Source organism: Oncorhynchus mykiss, chromosome 5 (genome assembly GCF_057628025.1).
Source record: "Oncorhynchus mykiss isolate SJ-2025 chromosome 5, ASM5762802v1, whole genome shotgun sequence".
Taxonomy (NCBI): Eukaryota; Metazoa; Chordata; class Actinopteri; order Salmoniformes; family Salmonidae; genus Oncorhynchus; species Oncorhynchus mykiss.
The window spans coordinates 68,696,490-68,718,802 of record NC_143026.1 but is presented as its reverse complement, the minus strand read 5'-3'; the positions used below and the strand labels follow the sequence as shown (position 1 = coordinate 68,718,802).

At 44.0% G+C, this 22,313-nt stretch overlaps 1 protein-coding gene across 1 annotated transcript in view; it reads right to left on the bottom strand.

Annotated features, from left to right (window-relative positions):
* Positions 1-22,313, bottom strand: part of LOC110524404 (ephrin type-B receptor 1) — a 208,988-nt gene that overhangs the window by 92,502 nt on the left and 94,173 nt on the right. The window contains exon 4 of the mRNA XM_021604004.3: positions 4,133-4,288. Within this exon, the coding sequence (XP_021459679.2) occupies positions 4,133-4,288 (156 nt within the window). The remainder of the gene's footprint in view (positions 1-4,132; positions 4,289-22,313) is intronic.

Here is a 22,313-nt window from a genome sequence, read left to right as displayed (position 1 = left end):
ATGGTTTTAAAAGTTTTTAAATCTCACAGTATCAACTTTGCTGTGTGTTCGAGGCTTAAGGCTCTGGGAAACTGTGCCGATAAGTAGATCTGAGCGATCTGATTGGCCAGCGGTAGGCCTATAGGTGCACTTGATTTGCTATCTGGGCCTGTCGGGTAGGTGGAGTTCTACCTTCAAAATGGGAACACTTTGCCTTTCCAGTGCTATGGCTGCTGAATCAAGTGCACCTATCGCCAACAGCACAAAACAAATAAAAAAATAGGAACGCAAGGCTTTGTCGTTGGGTATTTTACAGAGATGTTTGGTGATCAACTACGAAAGCTTGGAGATCTCTCGCTCTCTCTCTCTCCTATTGGGACCTAAAGATGCTTCGAAGACCCAACTCTACAACCCGAGAAGTACCTTCATCCTGCTAATCACGTTAACACAGGAGCTGGGAATGGAGGGATGGAGAGAGAGAGAAGTGAGGGATTAAGGCCTTTCTGAAGCACTTCTCCAGGGTTTCACAGCGGGGCCCCACTACTCTGGCTGGAGAAGCCCGAGGGTAGGGGGGGTAATGAGGATTGTAACAGCACTGAAGGTCCAGGCTCAGCAGGAGGCCAGGCCTCAACACTGAGCCATCGCTAAGTCACATGAAAGGAGGGAGAAAAGCCCCTCAACAACGCCTCATCACCATCAAGTATAAGAGGCCAGAGAAAGAAAAGACAAGTCACACCACACAGCTCTTAATGCTTTAGCCCTGGGCTTAGCAGCTCCAATGTGTCTCCAAAATGTCTCTCTAAGAAGCATCGATTGCATGGAGTTTGAAGGCAACTAAATAGTTAGAAGAACCATTTATATTACCAGTTATAATAAATCAGCTCCAAGTGATTTTAATTTTGGAAATCTGTTCCCAAGTATTCTCCACATTATAGAGACAAGTGATCATACAAATGTAAGCAAAGTTTGAAATTATTATGTTTAAGTCAAATCTTATATCTACAGTGCCTTGCGAAAGTATTCGGCCCCCTTGAACTTTGCGACCTTTTGCCACATTTCAGGCTTCAAACATAAAGATATAAAACTGTTTTTTTTTTGTGAAGAATCAACAACAAGTGGGACACAATCATGAAGTGGAACGACATTTATTGGATATTTCAAACTTTTTTAACAAATCAAAAACTGAAAAATTGGGCGTGCAAAATTATTCAGCCCCTTTACTTTCAGTGCAGCAAACTCTCTCCAGAAGTTCAGTGAGGATCTCTGAATGATCCAATGTTGACCTAAATGACTAATGATGATAAATACAATCCACCTGTGTCTAATCAAGTCTCCGTCTAAATGCACCTGCACTGTGATAGTCTCAGAGGTCCGTTAAAAGCGCAGAGAGCATCATGAAGAACAAGGAACACACCAGGCAGGTCCGAGATACTGTTGTGAAGAAGTTTAAAGCCGGATTTGGATACAAAAAGATTTCCCAAGCTTTAAACATCCCAAGGAGCAGTGTGCAAGCGATAATATTGAAATGGAAGGAGTATCAGACCACTGCAAATCTACCAAGACCTGGCCGTCCCTCTAAACTTTCAGCTCATACAAGGAGAAGACTGATCAGAGATGCAGCCAAGAGGCCCATGATCACTCTGGATGAACTGCAGAGATCTACAGCTGAGGTGGGAGACTCTGTCCATAGGACAACAATCAGTCGTATACTGCACAAATCTGGCCTTCATGGAAGAGTGGCAAGAAGAAAAGAGATAAAGATATCCATAAAAAGTGTCGTTTAAAGTTTGCCACAAGCCACCTGGGAGACACACCAAACATGTGGAAGAAGGTGCTCTGGTCAGATGAAACCAAAATTGAACTTTTTGGCAACAATGCAAAACGTTATGTTTGGCGTAAAAGCAACACAGCTGAACACACCATCCTCACTGTCAAACATGGTGGTGGCAGCATCATGGTTTGGGCCTGCTTTTCTTCAGCAGGGACAGGGAAGATGGTTAAAATTGATGGGAAGATGGATGGAGCCACATACAGGACCATTCTGGAAGAAAACCTGATGGAGTCTGCAAAAGACCTGAGACTGGGACGGAGATTTGTCTTCCAACAAGACAATGATCCAAAACATAAAGCAAAATCTACAATGGAATGGTTCAAAAATAAACATATCCAGGTGTTAGAATGGCCAAGTCAAAGTCCAGACCTGAATCCAATCGAGAATCTGTGGAAAGAACTGAAAACTGCTGTTCACAAATGCTCTCCATCCAACCTCACTGAGCTCGAGCTGTTTTGCAAGGAGGAATGGGAAAAATGTCAGTCTCTCGATGTGCAAAACTGATAGAGACATACCACGAGCGACTTACAGCTGTAATCGCAGCAAAAGGTGGCGCTACAAAGTATTAACTTAAGGGGGCTGAATAATTTTGCACGCCCAATTTTTCAGTTTTTGATTTGTTAAAAAAGTTAGAAATATCCAATAAATGTCGTTCCACTTCATGATTGTGTCCCACTTGTTGTTGATTCTTCACAAAAAAAGTTTTATATCTTTATGTTTGAAGCCTGAAATGTGGCAAAAGGTCGCAAAGTTCAAGGGGGCCGAATACTTTCGCAAGGCACTGTATTTGGGCTTCTTGCTGTCAATTTCAGCCTACAAATTATTTTTAATTATGTTCTGGCCCCCCGACCAGCCGTTCAAGAAAAAATTGGCCCGTGACTGAATCTACAATATGTTGGTCTAAGGGTTCTATATAGAATAATAATGGTTTAAAAGGCAGTGACTTTCTGACTCAAAAACATTTCATTCACAAAATAGTTTTATATTAAACTATTTATGAATGGGGTGACCATATCTTATTTTCCCCTAGTACTTGTCTATCCAGGTCACCTACATAGTGCAGTGTCCCACTTTCTCTGTCCCTGTAGGTTTGAGGGGAAATGAATCAGGGAGTTTTAGGGCAATGGTTGGAGTGGCTGGCTCAACTTCAGGGACATTAGTTAAATCTTATTCATGTATCGACCTACATTGATATGATCTGGGGCAATGGAGTAGACAGACAGAGACATAGAACAGCTGCTACACTACATACGTACACATCCCTGTCCCAGTCTCTCATTTGGAGAAAAGACAACAGGAGACTATTGGTAGTGTGTCAGTAAGGTGATGAAAAAGTAAGACAGACACCTAGTTTTATAAGCTTGTCATATAGGTCTCTTTAGCAGCTACTGTCATGTCCATGGTGAATATGGCCAGTCAAACCCAACGATATAAGAGAAATTCATAGGTATGACCCAAATTAATCATAATTTTCACTCAGCTGCTTAATAAATGTTGCATGCATTGGATGAGTCATCCATCGATGGGATCATAAAGTCTTCTTGTCCTGCAGTTCTTTATACGAGAGTACTTTCTCTATCTCACACTTCATTGACTGGAGTGCGTTACAGTGTGAGAAATTAAAACTCAACTGGTAGAGGGGGTGGCCCACCACACATCCCTCAGGTTCCTCATGTCCTATTAATAGGTTGCATCTCCGTCACTCAGTTGAGTCATGCCATTATTATGAACTTTCTCAAGCCGCCCGGAGGCTAACTACTGTTGAGTCTAAATTACACTGTAGAGTCTGGAAATACGATGACATTGCTAAAGTAGTCATATACTTAGTAGGAAACAAATTTTCCAGCATTATCATGTCGTCAAATTTACTTTAGGCAGATGTCAATGTTGTCATTAGCTAGCAAAAGTTTGGCAAAAATAGCTAGGAATGCTAACATTAGGTAGCTAAAATCTGGTTGCCTCCCCTCAATCTTGGATAGCTAGCTAACAGTATACTGCATCTAAAGTCAATCTGGTGACATCAAAATGATGACGAAAGGTTTTCCTAATAATTATCTGACTCTTTTGTAATGTCATTTTATTTCCAAGCCCACTGTATTGCACTTTTGCTGAGAAGTGCAATACAGCGCTCATTGACAATGCATTGAGTAGAATGCACTCAGCAGCACAGGTAGAGCAAGGGATGATAGCCAACCTTGAAATATATAGTATCTACAAAGGTTAAAAAACGTACTCAGTAGCTAAAACAGTTGATATTGAACACACCCTTTCCAAATTAACATTAATTTTCCCATTGATGAGTAGTAGGAATGTAAGACTTACTGGTGCAGGAGGCCTCGGGCAGGTCCATGTCTCCTCTGTAGTATCCGTTACGGCAGCCGCAGATGGTGGCAGCCTCCACAGTGGAGCGGCTGTTGGGGGGGCACTGCAGACACAGCCCTGGCCCCTGGTTGGACTTGAAAGTCCCCTGAGGACACGCTGCAGGGAAGACAAAAAGAAAAAACAGAGAAAATTGCATTTAGACTCTTCATCAACATCCACAGTGTACTGTATGCAGGGCCCAACATGTAGGCTACCATTACTCCACCCAAAAGTCAGTCTCACACACAAGACATTTCCTCCTGCGCAATAGCCTGGAGATGAGGTTACCCAAAGGTTGACTAAAAGAATATAAGTTGCTTCACTATAACCATCAGTAAGCGTTGACTCACCCTTCAACAACTTTAACTATGGCTCTCTATGCCTTAGTGGACCTACAGTACATATTCTACTGTCATAAAACATAACTCCAAAAAGAACAACAGATCTGATAAGTTAATAGATGCCTCGCTTCATTTCAGTCTGAGTACACAGCAATAACAATGGCGTGTAATTGGTCCCTTAATTACAGTAAGAAAATAATGTGTTTGTTCACAATAATCTGTCTGAAGAATCACCGCTATGGAGGCTAGATTGCATAATCACACTGATCCAGGATAACATAAACAGCCATTACAGAGAATGCTAACTGCTCATCTGCCGCTCCGAGTGTGAATTGGCATGTGAATGTGGCGGCTAAATGAGTGAATTTCTATTTTCTCTCATCCAGGCGACCTTGACTCGATACAAGTCTGCTCGGGGGCTCAAATGGAACGGATTTTCTTCATATTCCTGATCTGATTCTGGGAACCCTCCAGCCAACATTTAAACGGATTGCACAAGCCGACCGAGAAGCACGGCTACAGCTGGATTTGTTCAAAGATGAATCCAAGGCAGAAGAAAGGGATTCCAAACTACAGTTGTTACACAGATATAGTAATACCCCCTGGTTTACAGTTATATGAAGTGGTGCATAATGGTGGCATTAAATCATCACTTGTTTAAGTATTCAGCTGTGTGTAAAGTGATCTTCTTATCTCATGACTTAGGAATGGTCCCAGTGTGGAGCTGTCACTCTGAAATCAGTTGCCTGAACAACATTCACATTTCCATAATCCCTCTTCAGTAGCATTGCACCATGACTCAACAGTCTATCCTCCACTATCCGCCTCTCTCACTCTCAGCAGATAAGAGTAAAGACGTTTTTTTGCTAAGGTGCAAAAAGTGAGAGAATCCTTGGGGAATGGGGGACACATGGAACTTTAATACATTCTTCAATCTTTTATTTACTCCAGAAAATGTGGGTTGTTCCAAAAACAGGAATTGTGACATGTTGTATGACAGAAATAAGGACCAGATTCAATATGAGGAAAAGTAGATCCCAAGGGGAAACTATCAAACTTACCTAAGCATATCTTATGTACTGCTACAGCAATTAAAACACAGAACACCAGCTCTCTTACTAAGCCAAATGTTTTAAGGATCATTTTCTGTACAAGCCATTACCTCAGCACAGGCTTTCAAACGACCTTCCCAGCGATCACAGAAGTGGGATAATGTAATTAAACGATTGGAAGCGAGTGCATCGCTACAAACAATATGAAGATATGGTATTGATTTACTTATTAAGAAGTTTGGGAAGCCAGATCAGATGGCCTATCCAGTTCTTGGAAATTATTATCCCAGGCAGGAAGCAGGTACCCTCAGATCTGTGTGATAGCCCTTGTTCACTGTGCAGCTCCTACCATCTATCGTCTCATGTCATTTCAACCTCCAAATTAAAACCCTGACTATGGAACTGAGAACAGCACTAAATTAAATGCCACTTTTTTTCTCTCTCAGATAAGTACCCGATCCTGCTGCACTGTTTTGAGCACACCTATTGTATACACCTCTGATACTGTTGCCTGTGCTCAGCCGCTGCTCTTTTCTCTCTCTCTCTAGAACTGTTTGTCGGAGCCCTGCTGAGTCCTGCCCCGCCCTGCCACTCACACAGAGCCTGCAGGCCTATGACAGCGGGGGGCATGGTAAATAGCGCTAAGTAGCGGGCACACAAGGCTTCCACATTACCCACACAAACAAGTGCTAACGTCCAGCCTAATGCCCACCCGCAGAGCAGAGTGGGGCCAGAAAGAAGGAATAAGCAGCACACTTCTAAAACAACATAATGACAAGACACTATTTTATTTTCCTTTCTTCTCTTTGAGTCTTATTTTGCAATGGTTAATCCATCCCTGGGAACCTATACATTTCTTTAAGCATAGACTGTATGACAAGCATATACAGATAGCTAAGCTGTCATAAACGGCATTTATTTCTAATCTTAAAGTATTATGATGAAAAAGGCAGGCTGTCATTGAAAGAATAAAGGTTGGAAATAAAGCTTTGGACCCACAGACACACCGAACTGTCTTGCAGCAGTGGATTCAGGCCACTCACTGATATTATGTTTTTAAACCCATCTGGCCAGGGCAGTCACTTAAAACAGATACAACCCAGAGTCCATATGCTCTGTAGTTGCCGCTAAAGTTATGATATCACCACTATTGCAATGACATGTGCAGGGCCTGGAAGACAACACTTGGTTCTGCACTTGTCCAATAGCGCCATTGGTGCACCTGTAATGATGGGGCGGTGAGTCGGAAGCAGGTGCAGGTGAAGAGGATGAATCAGGAGCTGGGAAGGTTCCTGAGGAGTCACTGTCAGGACCGGCAGGGTGAGTGGGCACGTTTCCTTCCTTGGGCAGAGTATGCCCAGAACTCTCTACGTCACTCCTCCACTGGGTTGACACCCTTCCAGTGTGTGTTGGGTTTCCAGCCAGCCCTGGCTCCGTGGACCCCGGGCCAGACCGCGGCTCCTGTGGTAGATGAGTTGTTCCGGCGCGTGGAGGAGGTGTGGAACAATGCGCACGTGAGACTTCAGCGCGCCATCCATCGTGTAGAAGGAGCAGGCAGACCATCATTGCAGTGAGACCCCTGTATTCCATCCTGGGGATCGCATCTGGCTCTCTACCAGGAACCTGCCACTCCGCCTGTCCGGCCAGAAACTGGGCTCCCGGTTTGTGGGGCCGTTCAAGGTTCTCCGGAGGGTCAATGAGATGACATACAGGTTACAATTACCCAGTCACTACCGTATGTCACCCTCTTTTCATGTCTCCCTTCCCAGGCCGGTGGTTCCTGGTCCCCTAGCTGATGCTGTCCCCCACGACACACCTCCATCCCCCCGGACATTGAGGGGAACCCGGTGTACTCTGTCAGATCCCTACTGGACTACAGGCGTCGTGGGGGCCGGTTCCAGTATCTGGTGGACTGGGAGGGTTTATGGCCCAGAGTAGCGTGTTGGGTTCCGGCGGAGGACATTCTGGACTCCAACATCATCCATGGAACCGCACGTCAGAGGGGGGGGGGTGGGGGGGTGGTACTGTCACGTCTGCTTCAGCTCCTCCCCTCCGGCGTCGACGTCGCCAGAATACTAACCACCGGTCCTGGGATTCATCATTATTATTACACCTGGCGCTCATCATTACGTGCACCTGTGAATCATCATGATTCACACCTGGACTCCATTACCTTCATAATTTCATCCCCTTTATATGTCACTCAACAGTTGGTATTGTTCTTGTGTATTGGGGTACTTACTGCCTTATGTTAGTGTTGTGTTCTTGGTTTTGTTGTTTTATTAAAACGTTTCACCAGCAAAAAATAATAATAAAATAAATAAATAAACACCCTGATGCTTCCCATTGGTGAGGCGTCATTCTGTAACGAGTGGGCTGAGAGTCAGGAAGCAAGTTCAGGGGGTGTGTTCTAATAAATAAATGTAACATAATAACAACAACAACAACATAATACAAACATAATACAAAACACAAACAATGCAGACAAGCAACAGAAAAAATTACGCATGGGAAAGAAACCAAGTGGAGTGTCATATATAGGGCAGGTAATCAAGGAGGTGATGGAGTCCAAGTGAGTGTCATTATCAAATCAAATTTATTTATAAAGCCCTTCTTACATCAGCATGTCACAAAGTGCCAGCCTAAAACCCCAAACAGCAAGCAAGCACAGTGGCTAGGAAAAACTCCCTAGAAAGGCCAGAACCTAGGAAGAAAGATAAAAGGAGAGAAAAAGAGAAAGAAAGAGAAAAAGAGAGAGAGAGAGAGAATTAGAGAGAGCATACTTAAATTCACACAGGACAGCGGATAAGACAGGAGAAATACTTCAGATATAACAGACTGACCCTAGCCCCCCGACACAAACTACTGCAGCATATATACTGGAGGCTGAGACAGGAGGGGTCAGGAGATGCTGTTGCCCCATCCAACGATGTAACCCCACCCACTTTTCCAAAGCACAGCCCCCACACTACTAGAGGGATATCTTCAACCACCAACTTACCATCCTGAGACAAGGCAGAGTATAGCCCACAAAGATTGCCGCCACGGCACAACCCAAGGGGGGGGGGGGGCGCCAATCCGAACAGGAAGATCACGTCAGTGACTCAACCCACTCAAGTGACGCACCCCTCCTAGGGACAGCATGGAAGAGCACACGTAAGCCAGTGACTCAGCCCCTGTAATAGGGTTAGACAGAGAATGCCAGTGGAGAGAGGGGAACCGGCCAGGCAGAGACAGCAAGGTTGGTTCGATGTTCCAGGGCCTTTCCGTTCACCTTCACACTCCTGGGCCAGACTACACTCAATCATAGGACCTACTGAAGAGATGAGTCTTCAATAAAGACTTAACGGTTGAGACCGAGTCTGCGTCTCTCACATGGGTAGGCAGACCATTCCATAAAAATTGAGCTCTATATGAGAAAGCCCTGCCTCCAGCTGTTTGCTTAGAAATTATAGGGACAGTAAGGATGCCTGCGTCTTGTGACCGTAGCGTACGTGTAGGTATGTACGGCAGGACAAAATTGGAAAGATAGGTAGGAGCAAGCCCATGTAATGCTTTGTAGGTTAGCAGTAAAACCTTAAAATCAGCCATTGCCTTAACAGGAAGCCAGTGTAGAGAGGCTAGCACTGGAGTAATATGATCACATTTTTTGGTTCTCGTCAAAATTCTAGCAGCCGTGTTTAGCACTAACTGAAGTTTATTTAGTGCTTTATCCGGGTAGCTGGAAAGTATAGCATTGCAGTAGTCTAACCTAGAAGTGACAAAAGCATGGATTAATTTTTCTGCCTCATTTTTGGACAGAAAGTTTCAGATTTGTGCAATGGTACGTAGATGGAAAAAAGCGGTCCTTGAAATAGTCTTGATATGTTAGTCAAAAGAGAGATCAGGGTCCAGAGTGACGCCAAGGTCCTTCACAGTTTTATTTGAGACGACTGTAAAACCATCAAGATTAATTGTCAGACTCAACAGAAGATCTCTTTGTTTCTTGGGACCTAGAACAAGCATCTCTGTTTTGTCTCGAGTTTAAAAGTAGAACATTTGCAGCCATCCACTTCCTTATGTCTGAAACACAGGCTTCCAGGTAGGGCAATTTTGGGGCTTCACCATGTTTCATTGAAATGTACAGGAACAGGTGTGTCGTGTACAGGTGTGTCGTCCGCATAGCAGTGAAAGTTAACAGTATGTTTCCGAATGACATCACCAAGAGGTAAAATATATAGTGAAAACAATAGTGGTCCTCTAACGGAACCTTCAGGAACACCAGAATGTACAGTTGATTGGTCAGAGGACAAACCATCCACAGAGACAAACTGATATCTTTCCGACAGATAAGATCTAAACCAGGTCAGAACTTGTCTGTGTAGACCAATTTGGGTTTCCAATCTCTCCAAAAGAATGTGGTGATCGATGGTATCAAAAGCAGCACTAAGGTCTAGGAGCACGAGGACAGATGCAGTACCTCGGTCTGACGCCATTAAAAGGTCATTTGCCACCTTCACAAGTGCTATGATAGGATCTAAAACCAGACTGAAGAGTTTTGTATACATTGTTTGTCTTCAGGAAGGCAGTGAGTTATTGCGCAAGAGCTTTTTATAAACATTTTGAGAGGAATGGGAGATTCAATATAGGCCGATAGTTTTTCATATTTTTTGGGTCAATGTTTGGCTTTTTCAAGAGAGGCCTTATTACTGCCATTTTTAGTGAGTCTGGTACACATCCGGTGGATAGAGAGACGTTTATTATGTTCAACATAGAAGGGCCAGGCACAGGAAGCAGCTCCAGGCACAGGAAGCAGCTCTTTCAGTAGTTTAGTTGGAATAGGGTCCAGTATGCAGCTTGAAGGTTTAGAGGCCATGAATATTTTCATCCATGTGTCAAGAGACATAGTACTAAAAAACTTGAGTGTCTCCCTCGATCCTAGGTCCTGGCAGAGTTGTGCAGACTCAGGACAACTGAGCTTTGGAGGGATACGCAGATTTAAAAGGAGTCCGTAATTTGCTTTCTAATGATCATGATCTTTTCCTCAGAGAAGTTCATGAATTTATCACTGCTGAAGTGAAAGCCATCCTCTCTTGGGGAATGCTGCTTTTTAGTTAGCTTTGCGACGGTATCAAAAATACATTTTGGATTGTTCTTATTTTCCTCAATTAAGTTGGAAAAATAGGATGATTGAGCAGCAGTGGGGGCTCTTCGATACTGCACGGTACTGTCTTTCCAAGCTAGTCAGAAGACTTCCAGTTTGGTGTGGCGCCATTACCGTTGCAATTTTCTGGAAGCTTGCTTCAGAGCTTGGGTATTTTCTGTATACCAGGGAGCTAGTTTCTTATGACAAATGTTTTTTTTTTTAGGGGTGCGACTGCATCTCGGGTATTGCGCAAGGTTAAATTGAGTTCAGTGCAGTGGCCTTAGACCACTGCGCCACCCGGGTGGCCCGAATATAAAACATTTTAGCATAAGTATAATACAGCAAGGCACAATTTATAGTCCAATAATTATACATGTTTTGGGGAATGGTCAAGCAAACATAGCACTTGTCTATACGTTGGTATTTAGTGGTTGACCAGCCCATTTGCAGAGTGGCGGGCTGATGAGAGGGCCCAGAAGACTCTGGGTAGAGGGGTCAGGATATGGACACAGTGCTGACGGACACAAAGATCAAAGACCTCCATACAGAACAACAGCTGTGGAGCGCTGAAGAGAGAGAATAGAGATAGGACCAGTGGGACGGTGAGGAGCAACAATGAGAGTATATCAGCTGGCCCTGCCACCGTGGGACACGGACAGTGATACAGTGTCTAGCCTATACATGGGCCATGGCATGGGGGCCAGCCTGACGGCTATATTCACCATCTTCTCTTGAAAAGATACTGAATTAAATATCATCCATTACACCAAAATGTTCTAAATAGAGTAAGGAAGGGAAGGGTATACAGTCATAGTGTTTTCACTCTGCTGTCTGTTGAAGAGAGAACAGGCCCTCGTCTCTTTGTTCTCCTCAGGCAAAGGCAGAACTCAACAGAAGCTCAGGGTCACTCTTTGTTCTGGTATCTGTTAGCTAGGGATTAGAAATAAAGGAAGTGCTGATGGAGGGATGAGGAGAAAGAGAGAGATGCAAACAGAGATGAGGGATGCTGTGGTGCGTGAGAGGGACTGTAAGTGGGAGTGGGGGGGAAAGGTTTTTATGTAAAACATTGGATCTGGCCTTCAATCTTGTGAAAATAGGAAATCTCTTTCTTTCTCTCAAGACACACACACACACACACACAAACACAAACACAGAAGAAAAGAAAAACCTTTTTCAGGACCCTGTCTTTCAAAGACTTTTAAAAATCTACAGTGCCTTGCGAAGGTATTCGGCCCCCTTGAACTTTGCGACCTTTTGCCACATTTCAGGCTTCAAACATAAAGATATAAAACTGTATTTTTTTGTGAAGAATCAACAACAAGTGGGACACAATCATGAAGTGGAACGACATTTATTGGATATTTCAAACTTTTTTAACAAATCAAAAACTGAAAAATTGGGCGTGCAAAATTATTCAGCCCCTTTACTTTCAGTGCAGCAAACTCTCTCCAGAAGTTCAGTGAGGATCTCTGAATGATCCAATGTTGACCTAAATGACTAATGATGATAAATACAATCCACCTGTGTGTAATCAAGTCTCCGTATAAATGCACCTGCACTGTGATAGTCTCAGAGGTCCGTTAAAAGCGCAGAGAGCATCATGAAGAACAAGGAACACACCAGGCAGGTCCGAGATACTGTTGTCAAGAAGTTTAAAGCAGGATTTGGATACAAAAAGATTTCCCAAGCTTTAAACATCCCAAGGAGCACTGTGCAAGCGATAATATTGAAATGGAAGGAGTATCAGACCACTGCAAATCTACCAAGACCTGGCCGTCCCTCTAAACTTTCAGCTCATACAAGGAGAAGACTGATCAGAGATGCAGCCAAGAGGCCCATGATCACTCTGGATGAACTGCAGAGATCTACAGCTGAGGTGGGAGACTCTGTCCATAGGACAACAATCAGTCGTATATTGCACAAATCTGGCCGTTATGGAAGAGTGGCAAGAAGAAAGCCATTTCTTAAAGATATCCATAAAAAGTGTCGTTTAAAGTTTGCCACAAGCCACCTGGGAGACACACCAAACATGTGGAAGAAGGTGCTCTGGTCAGATGAAACCAAAATTGAACTTTTTGGCAACAATGCAAAACGTTATGTTTGGCGTAAAAGCAACACAGCTCCCCACCCTGAACACACCATCCCCACTGTCAAACATTGTGGTGGCAGCATCATGGTTTGGGCCTGCTTTTCTTCAGCAGGGACAGGGAAGATGGTTAAAATTGATGGGAAGATGGATGGAGCCAAATACAGGACCATTCTGGAAGAAAACCTGATGGAGTCTGCAAAAGACCTGAGACTGGGACGGTCTTCCAACAAGACAATGATCCAAAACATAAAGCAAAATCTACATGGAATGGTTCAAAAATAAACATATCCAGGTGTTAGAATGGCCAAGTCAAAGTCCAGACCTGAATCTAATCGAGAATCTGTGGAAAGAACTGAAAACTGCTGTTCACAAATGCTCTCCATCCAACCTCACTGAGCTCGAGCTGTTTTGCAAGGAGGAATGGGAAAAAATTTCAGTCTCTCGATGTGCAAAACTGATAGAGACATACCCCAAGCGACTTACAGCTGTAATTGTAGCAAAAGGTAAAAGGTATAATACAAAGTATTAACGTAAGGGGGCTGAATAATTTTGCACGCCCAATTTTTCTGTTTTTGATTTGTTAAAAAGGTTTGAAATATCCAATAAATGTCATTCCACTTCATGATTGTGTCCCACTTGTTGTTGATTCTTCACAAAAAAATACAGTTTTATATCTTCATGTTTGAAGCCTGAAATGTGGCAAAAAGTCGCAAAGTTCAAGGGGGCCGAATACTTTCGCAAGGCACTGTAAATAACTTCACAGATCTTCATTGTAAAGGGTTTGAACTGTTTCCCATGCTTGTTCAATGAACATTAAACAATTAATGAACATTCACCTGTGGAACGGTCGTTAAGACACTAACAGCTTAACAGACGGTAGGTCTTTAAGGTCACAGTTATGAAAACTTAGGACACTAAAGAGGTCTTTCTACTGACTCTGAAAAACATCAAAAGAAAGATGCCCACGGTCCCTGCTCATGCCCAGGGTCCCAGCTTAGGCATGCTGCAAGGAGGCATGATTAATACAGATGTGGCCATGGCAATAAATTGCAATGTCCGTACTGTGAGATGCCTAAGACAACGCTACAGGGAGACAGGACGGAGAGCTGATCGTCCTTGCAGTGACAGACCACATGTAACAACCTGCACAGGATCGGTACATCCGAACATCACACCTGCGGGACAGGTACAGGATGGCAACAACAACTGCCCGAGTTACACCAGGAATGCACAATCCCTCCATCAGGGATCAGACTGTCTGCAAAAGTCTGAGAGAGGCTGGACTGAGGGCTTGTAGGCCTGTTGTAAGGCAGGTCCTCACCAGACATCACCAGCAACAACGTCGCCACAAACCCACCGTCGCTGGACAAGACAAGACTGGCAAAAAGTGCTCCTGACAGACGAGTCAGGGTTTTGTCTCACCAGGGGTAATGGTCGGATTCGCGATTACCGTCGAAGGAATGAGTGTTGCACCGAGGCCTGTACTCTGAAGCGGGAACAATTTGGAGGTGGAGGGTCCGTCATGGTCTGGGGCGGTGTGTCACAGCATCATCGGACTGAGCTTGTTGTCATTGCAGGCAATCTCAACGCTGTGCATTACAGGGAAGACATCCTCCTCCCTCATATGGTACCCTTCCTGCAGGCTCATCCAGCATGACAATGCCACCAGCCATACTGCTCGTTCTGTGTGTGATTTCCTGCAAGACAGGGATGTCAGTGTTCTGCCATGGCTAGCGAAGTTGAGTTTGCTGAAAATAAACGCAGTTGACAGTGAGGACGTTTATATATAAATATATATTTTTAAATATACGACTGATTGTTGTCCTATGGACAGTCTCCCACCTCAGCTGTAGATCTCTGCAGTTCATCCTGAGTGATCATGGGCCTCTTGGCTGCATCTCTGATCAGTCTTCTCCTTGTATGAGCTGAAAGTTTAGAGGGACGGCCAGGTCTTGGTAGATTTGCAGTGGTCTGATACTCCTTCCATTTCAATATTATCGCTTGCACAGTGCTCCTTGGGATGTTTAAAGCTTGGGAAATCTTTTTGTATCCAAATCCGGCTTTAAACTTCTTCACAACAGTATCTCGGACCTGCCTGGTGTGTTCCTTGTTCTTCATGATGCTCTCTGCGCTTTTAACGGACCTCTGAGACTATCACAGTGCAGGTGCATTCATACGGAGAGTATTTATCATCATTAGTCATTTAGGTCAACATTGGATCATTCAGAGATCCTCACTGAACTTATGGAGAGAGTTTGCTGCACTGAAAGTAAAGGGGCTGAATAATTTTGCACGCCCAATTTTTCAGTTTTTGATTTGTTAAAAAAGTTTGAAATATCCAATAAATGTCGTTCCACTTCATGACTGTGTCCCACTTGTTGTTGATTCTTCACAAAAAAATACAGTTTTATATCTTTATGTCTGAAGCCTGAAATGTGGCAAAAGGTCGCAAAGTTCAAGGGGGCCGAATACTTTCGCAAGGCACTGTATATATATACATTTACACTGCTCAAAAAAATAAAGGGAACACTAAAATATAACAACCTAGATCTGAATGAATGAAATATTCTTATTAAATACCTTTTTCTTTACATAGCTGAATGTGCTGACAACAAAATCACACAAAAATTATCAATAGAAATCAAATTTATCAACCCATGGAGGTTTGGATTTGGAGTCACTCTCAAAATTAAAGTGGAAAACCACACTACAGGCTGATCCAACTTTGATGTAATGTTCTTAAAACAAGTCAAAATGAGGCTCAGTAGTGTGTGTGACCTCCACGTGCCTGTATTGCCTCCCTACAATGCCTGGGCATGCTCCTGATGAGGTGGCGGATGGTTTCCTGAGGGATCTCCTCCCAGACCTGGACTAAAGCATCCGCCAACTCCTGGACAGTCTGTGGTGCAACGTGGCATTGGTGGATGGAGCGAGACATGATGTCCCAGATGTGCTCAGTTGGATTCAGGTCTGGGGAACGGGCGGGCCAGTCCATAGCATCAATGCCTTCCTCTTGCAGGAACTGCTGACACACTCCAGCCACATGAGGTCTAGCATTGTCTTGCATTAGGAGGAACCCAGGGCCAACCGCACCAGCATATGGTCTCACAAGGGGTCTGAGGATCTCATCTCGGTACCTAATGGCAGTCAGGCTACCTCTGGCGAGCACATGGAGGGCTGTGCGGCCCCCCAAAGAAATGCCACCCCACACCATGACTGACCCACCGCCAAACCGGTCATGCTGGAGGATGTTGCAGGCAGCAGAACGTTCTCCACAGCGTCTCCAGACTCTGTCACATGTGCTCAGTGTGAACCTGCTTTCATCTGTGAAGAGCACAGGGCGCCAGTGGCGAATTTGCCAATCTTGGTGTTCTCTGGCAAATGCCAAACGTCCTGCACGTTGTTGGGCTGTAAGCACAACCCCCACCTGTGTACATCGGGCCCTCATACCACCCTCATGGAGTCTGTTTCTGACCGTTTGAGCAGACACATGCACATTTGTGGCCTGCTGGAGGTCATTTTGCAGGGCTCTGGCAGTGCTCCTCCTGCTCCTCCTTGCACAAAGGCGGAGGTAGCGGTCCTGCTGCTGGGTTGTTGCCCTCCTACACGTCTCCTGATTTACTGGCCTGTCTCCTGGTAGCGCCTCCATGCTCTGGACACTACGCTGACAGACACAGCAAACCTTCTTGCCACAGCTCGCATTGATGTGCCATCCTGGATGAGCTGCACTACCTGAGCCACTTGTGTGGGTTGTAGACTCCGTCGCATGCTACCACTAGAGTGAAAGCACCGCCAGCATTCAAAAGTGACCAAAACATCAGCCAGGAAGCATAGGAACTGAGAAGTGGTCTGTGGTCACCACCTGCAGAACCACTCCTTTATTGGGGGTGTCTTGCTAATTGCCTATAATTTCCACCTGTTGTCTATTCCATTTGCACAACAGCATGTGAAATGTGTTGTCAATCAGTGTTGCTTCCTAAGTGGACAGTTTGATTTCACAGAAGTGTGATTGACTTGGAGTTACATTGTGTTGTTTAAGTGTTCCCTTTATTTGTTTGAGCAGTGTATATACATACAAACATACACATTAATATACTCTGAATGTGTATTTTCTGCTCAGGTCTGACCCTACAAGATGGGATTCTTGTTTGACATTTTCATTCCCATTGTCTCCTGTCTGCCAAGAACACATTTTAACTGCAGCTCTTGCTCATGCAAACCATTGTGAATGTACTCAGCCAGGAACAAAAGCCCCCAATCCAGTCAGCCAAAGAAATGTTAGAGTGTAAATCTTACAGCAGAACATTTTCAGATGTGCCTGCACAGAAACTTGATCAAGACTAAGATAATATTTTCCTCTCTGCATATAACTTCCTTCAGGTTGGGGCGAATCCACCTTCAGCTTGTGCCAGGCAGGGGAGAGAATCCTGGATCAGTGAGGAACCAGAGGTCATCCCTCTCCACATACCTCACTCCTAAGAGTGGCAAGGCCATCGATACAATAGCCATCTACTACAGTATGCATGCAGCTCCTGTATCAAAGACTGAGAGGGACATCATTACTCAAAGTATAGGACAGGACCCTTACAGACAAGGCTAATATTAACCAAAGCCCATGGCTAAACATGGGAGAAAGTGAAGGCTTAGAAATGAATTATTCCAATGACTTCAGAAGGGTTCTCTTACTCACTCACTCACTCACTCACTCACTCACTCACTCACTCACTCACTCACTCACTCACTCACTCACTCACTCACTCACTCACTCACTCAGCAAACAGATTGGATTCAAATGAATGGGGGTGTACAGACCTGGTCGATCAGAGGGTGAGAGCTGTAAATCCACAGGCCTGAGATCAGGCTGTAGACCTGAGAGATCAGACAGATGAAAATCCAGAGCTGACCATAAATCAGTGAGATCACACATGACCCATGCATCGAACAGCCGCATACATGTCTAAAATTGATGGAAGCTGTATGAAGCTTTCTTGAATCTATATGGGCTACCAAATAATTGCCTTTCATTTTATAATTGAAAATGGTAGAGATAGTAGGGTCATGTATGTGGCATGTTGTAGATAGTTTACTGCATCAGAGCAGAGCAACAGATTAGCCAAAGTGTCTGTGATATAATGCATGAAAAGAAGATGGTTTCCTTGTGCAAAAGATACCAAAATGGGAATTTATTAATTACCGCAAAGTACTCCAAAGGGCAATATTCACATCAGAAAGAATCCAACTGAATGTTAATCAGTCCCAATGAGGGTACAGGTTAATAGCCAGTAGCATCATAAACAGGAAATGTGAAAAAGGGGTCATGTAATGTCTGGTTTATTGGAAGGACAGTAGTCACCCAAGGACCCCCAGAGAGGTTGTTTCTCTACTTAGACACGAGAGTACCTCAGTCTGGGAGCCGGGGCAGACCAGGGTCATGGCCCAACTTGACCAACTGGATGATTTGTTGTGCTGAACTACAGTTAAAGCAGCATGGGCTCGCTGACCGGATCCTCAGGGTCACAGAATGTTATTGCGTTTCTCCTCAGAACCCTGCTGAGGGCCCCGCCTGGCACTGATGGATCACTACACGTTTCCTCCAACTCCAGCCGACTCATTCATGGTGACACACACACCAACATAAACACACACAGACACACACAAACCATTTCCATTCAGGCTGTCACTAAAATTCATGTCGGCATGGTCTTCCATTTCTCTCTCCTATCTGTCTCAATCATGGCTTTTCTCCAGTCTCTCAGTAGATATGATCTCAGTGGTCATAAGGCTGCTGTTTATCTGACCTCTCATCTGGAGACTGAGGACTCCCAGCAGCCTCTCCTTCTGAGATGACAGAGCAGAAGGCACTGCAGCAGGAGATGAAACACTCAGCATAAACTGAGAGATGCAGTCCAGGGGCAAAAGAGCTTTGAAAGCGTATCATATTATTCATTTATATATATCTGCGCTGTTATCATAGTACACCAACCTGCTTGCAGGGTGTGTGCGTGTGTGTGTGTGTGTGTGTGTGTGTGTGTGTGTGTGTGTGTGTGTGTGTGTGTGTGTGTGTGTTGATATCCTCCACACAAACAACCAAATAAATAAACAAACACAGTCAGTTATAAAGTGAGAAATATGAGATGAACAACCTCTGATACAACCAGTGTTGAAAAGGCCCATGGAGTTGGTGGAATCACCCTTTAATTCATGCTCGCTTGCGCTTGGGCCAGAGCACTATAATTAGGTTGGGTGGAAATGTCCGACAGAGCTCAACTCATTAAATGGAGGAAATCGCCACGGCCCGACCTCGCTGCTCTGTCTCCCCCAACTCGGTCAAATCCAGGCAAAAAAACTATCCAGTAAATAAACCACTATGTGGTTAAAGGAGTTTCCGCCTCAGTCTCCTCCTTTCCTCAGTCACCTAACCCATGACCACCTCTTCACGTTCACTACCTGTCCCAGCTACACACATAGATTTCAAGAATCTTTCAACCAGCGAATGGCTTTAAATATTCTCACCACGTTACACAAAATAGCTTTATAGAAAGCCATGTGTGACATCATGCCATCACAACTTCCTCTCTCTCATGGGTCACAACATTTGTTTTCTTGATATTTGGCTCATGCTATTCTATTCTGTTAACTAGTTTCCTCCAGTGTTTTTCCAGCCTTTTGTTTAACCAGTAGAAGGTCAGAGAGCAGATGAACACAGCAGCCATCTCTCTACCACTGATGGGTTTTTCCAAGTAAATCCCCAGAAGACCAAACGGCATGAGTTACTGGTCAAAGAAAACACGGGTAGACACAAGGACCCACTACGGTGTTTTCTTTACTATTATTTTCCATTGTGTTAATTGAATAGAAGCTGACTGATCCCCTGTCTGTATTTGCCAAACTGTCTGAGGCCAGAGCAGATCAATAGCAAAGCGAAGACCTATCTCACTAGTGACCTTCTACCATCATCTTTCATGACATACTGTACAGAGCCGGTTATTCTGCGTTATCGATTCAACTATGCCACATCACTTTGCACCCAAGGACCTATAAGCGGGGTGAGTTGTAGAAAATATAGTGGTATTATATTGTTTTTCAGTCTGATCTACAAGTAATGTTTCAGTAGGGACTACCATGAACTGTGCAATACACGAGGATGAAACATTAGATGACCATACCTACAGTATAGCACATTAAACTAGGCTTAACGGTAAATTCACACAGTAACTGGGGATGCCAGCTAATTTTGTAAACAACACAGTGTTCTTTTTTTATGTGACCTGTATCTCCAACTGTCCTCTTTCCCCATGCACCTGGTCTGAGAGGTTATTTTGTATTGCTTATACAGTTTCCAATGCGTGTGTAGTACATTTTTTGCGAGAAAGGGAAGTGTGTGTCTGTATGATGGGAAAACTGTGTCGTGACTTGGCAACAGGGTTGGGGTCAATTTGAATTGAAGGCAGTCAATTCGAATTGAAGGCAGTCAATTCAGGAAGTAAACTGACATTTTTATTCAGTAACTGAACAAAGTCATTTATTTTCGATGACTTCTCAATAAACTGAAAAGTAGAAGCTATTTCTTTCAAAAGTCTTTCCAGTTTTGAATTTCAAATTCAAATCACTTCCTGACTGCCTTCAATTTGAATTGACCCCAGGTCCCCAACCCTGCTTGGAAGGCACCATCCCTTCCCCTGCTCAGACAGTGTATGCATCAACCAATGGTTGTGTGCCACGTCATCGACTGTGTCATCGACTGACAGATTGCTATGCATCAGATTGTTAGGGTTCGTTTCCTTGTTCCTTGTCAATCTTTGGTGAAATTAGCATTATAACAATATCTTGAATTAAATCATTCAAAAACCTTTAATTCAATTGCAGACAGAAGTTGACAATCAGGAACATAGCATGCATGTTTCCGAGTAAGTTCTGCATCAAAGAAAAGGTCCCATGTTATTTTATCACACCCGAAGTCCAGCGCTTGTGATGTCACTATCTTTTACTCATGAGACCAAAACCATGCCTACACAGCTATATAAACAAGGCTTTTAGTGTGTTATCTAAAATCTTAGCAGTAAATGTCCAAGTTGATTTATAGTGGAATGTCTGACTAGTCTTCTACACCTGCAGAGTTCTGTCTTCACAGTCACACATTTCTCAGACAGTTTCTTCATAAGAGGCAAAGAGCCTAGAAAAGTACTGTGGAACAATATTAAACCTCATAATGTATATATATATATATATATATATATATATATATATATATATATATATATATATATATTGTTAATCTGTAGTCTAGGACCTTATAACCCCTAGGTTAGGGTCTTATAACCCCTCCCCTTCTATTAATACAACATAAGCATAATCAATTATTCTAATACATCAATCATTTGGTACAGCCCCAATCATGACCCCTAGGTGAACTCCTGACAAGATCTGGCAAACATCGGCAACGCCTGGGCATAGGAACATGCCCCGTTTATTGATCATTCACTGCCCATGCTCTCTTTCCAGGACCTCCCTGGTGATGCTGCCTACAAATAATGCCTGCTTGAAAATATGCTGCTTGAGAACGCCAAAGGTTTCTGCAAACAGGAGGGAGTTCTAAGCAGAGAAAGAAAAACCTCCAAGGAGTACAGCTTCATACTTAACTCAAACTTGAATTTGCACCTTGGCTAGAAACAATGTTCTATTCTGAAACCCTGCTGTTAAGGGTTTGTCTATATCAACTGATGTGCTTTCTTTATGAGTGAAGAGCTGTGATGTTGTGTAAAGCTGTTATGGAGGGCCCTTCATAGGGCCATAGCAGTTCATGAAATAACATTCAGTTAAACTAGGGTTATTATAGCCCTTCCACATCTCTATCCAACTCTCTATCCAAACATTGTACAATTGTGTATGGGCCCATGTTCTTGGAGAGCAGGCCTTTTTTACAAAAGCCCATTCACCATGGTTACGCCGCAGCTGGTGCTGTGCTGGCACGTCCCTGGTCTCCATATTGAACAACAGTGGGGTCCAACAACAGACGGTATCGCCTGTGAAATCTGGAGGACAGGACGCAGCGCCAGCCCTAAACTTCGGGGATTTGTTCGGTATCAGGGAAAGCTGGCAGGACCCGATGTCTCCAGCCTGGCCAGTGATCAAAGGTTTGGGAGAGAGTGGGGATTGGGGGGTGACATGCCAGCAGCACACAGCATAGCCCGAACAGATGAGACTGCTAACAGAAACACATTAACATTCAGAGAGCAGAGAAACCTCAGCCAGACTCAGCCACAGTGCTCTCAGCAACGCTGCACAATCACACTGTGACTCTGTTTCTCTCTGACTGAGACACGCCACAACAGATCGAGAGATACCAGGGAGAGAATGCCATGAGAGAGAGTTCCAAAGCAGAGATAGATAAATAACTTAAATTCCAATTAATAATTTCCATTACTGCCCATGGTCATTATCATCCCTGCTGTGTTGCTTTGTTTTATTGGCCGCATAAAATGCTCAAATTACAGTATCATACTATAACTGGATTGAAGATGTATGTTTTATATCC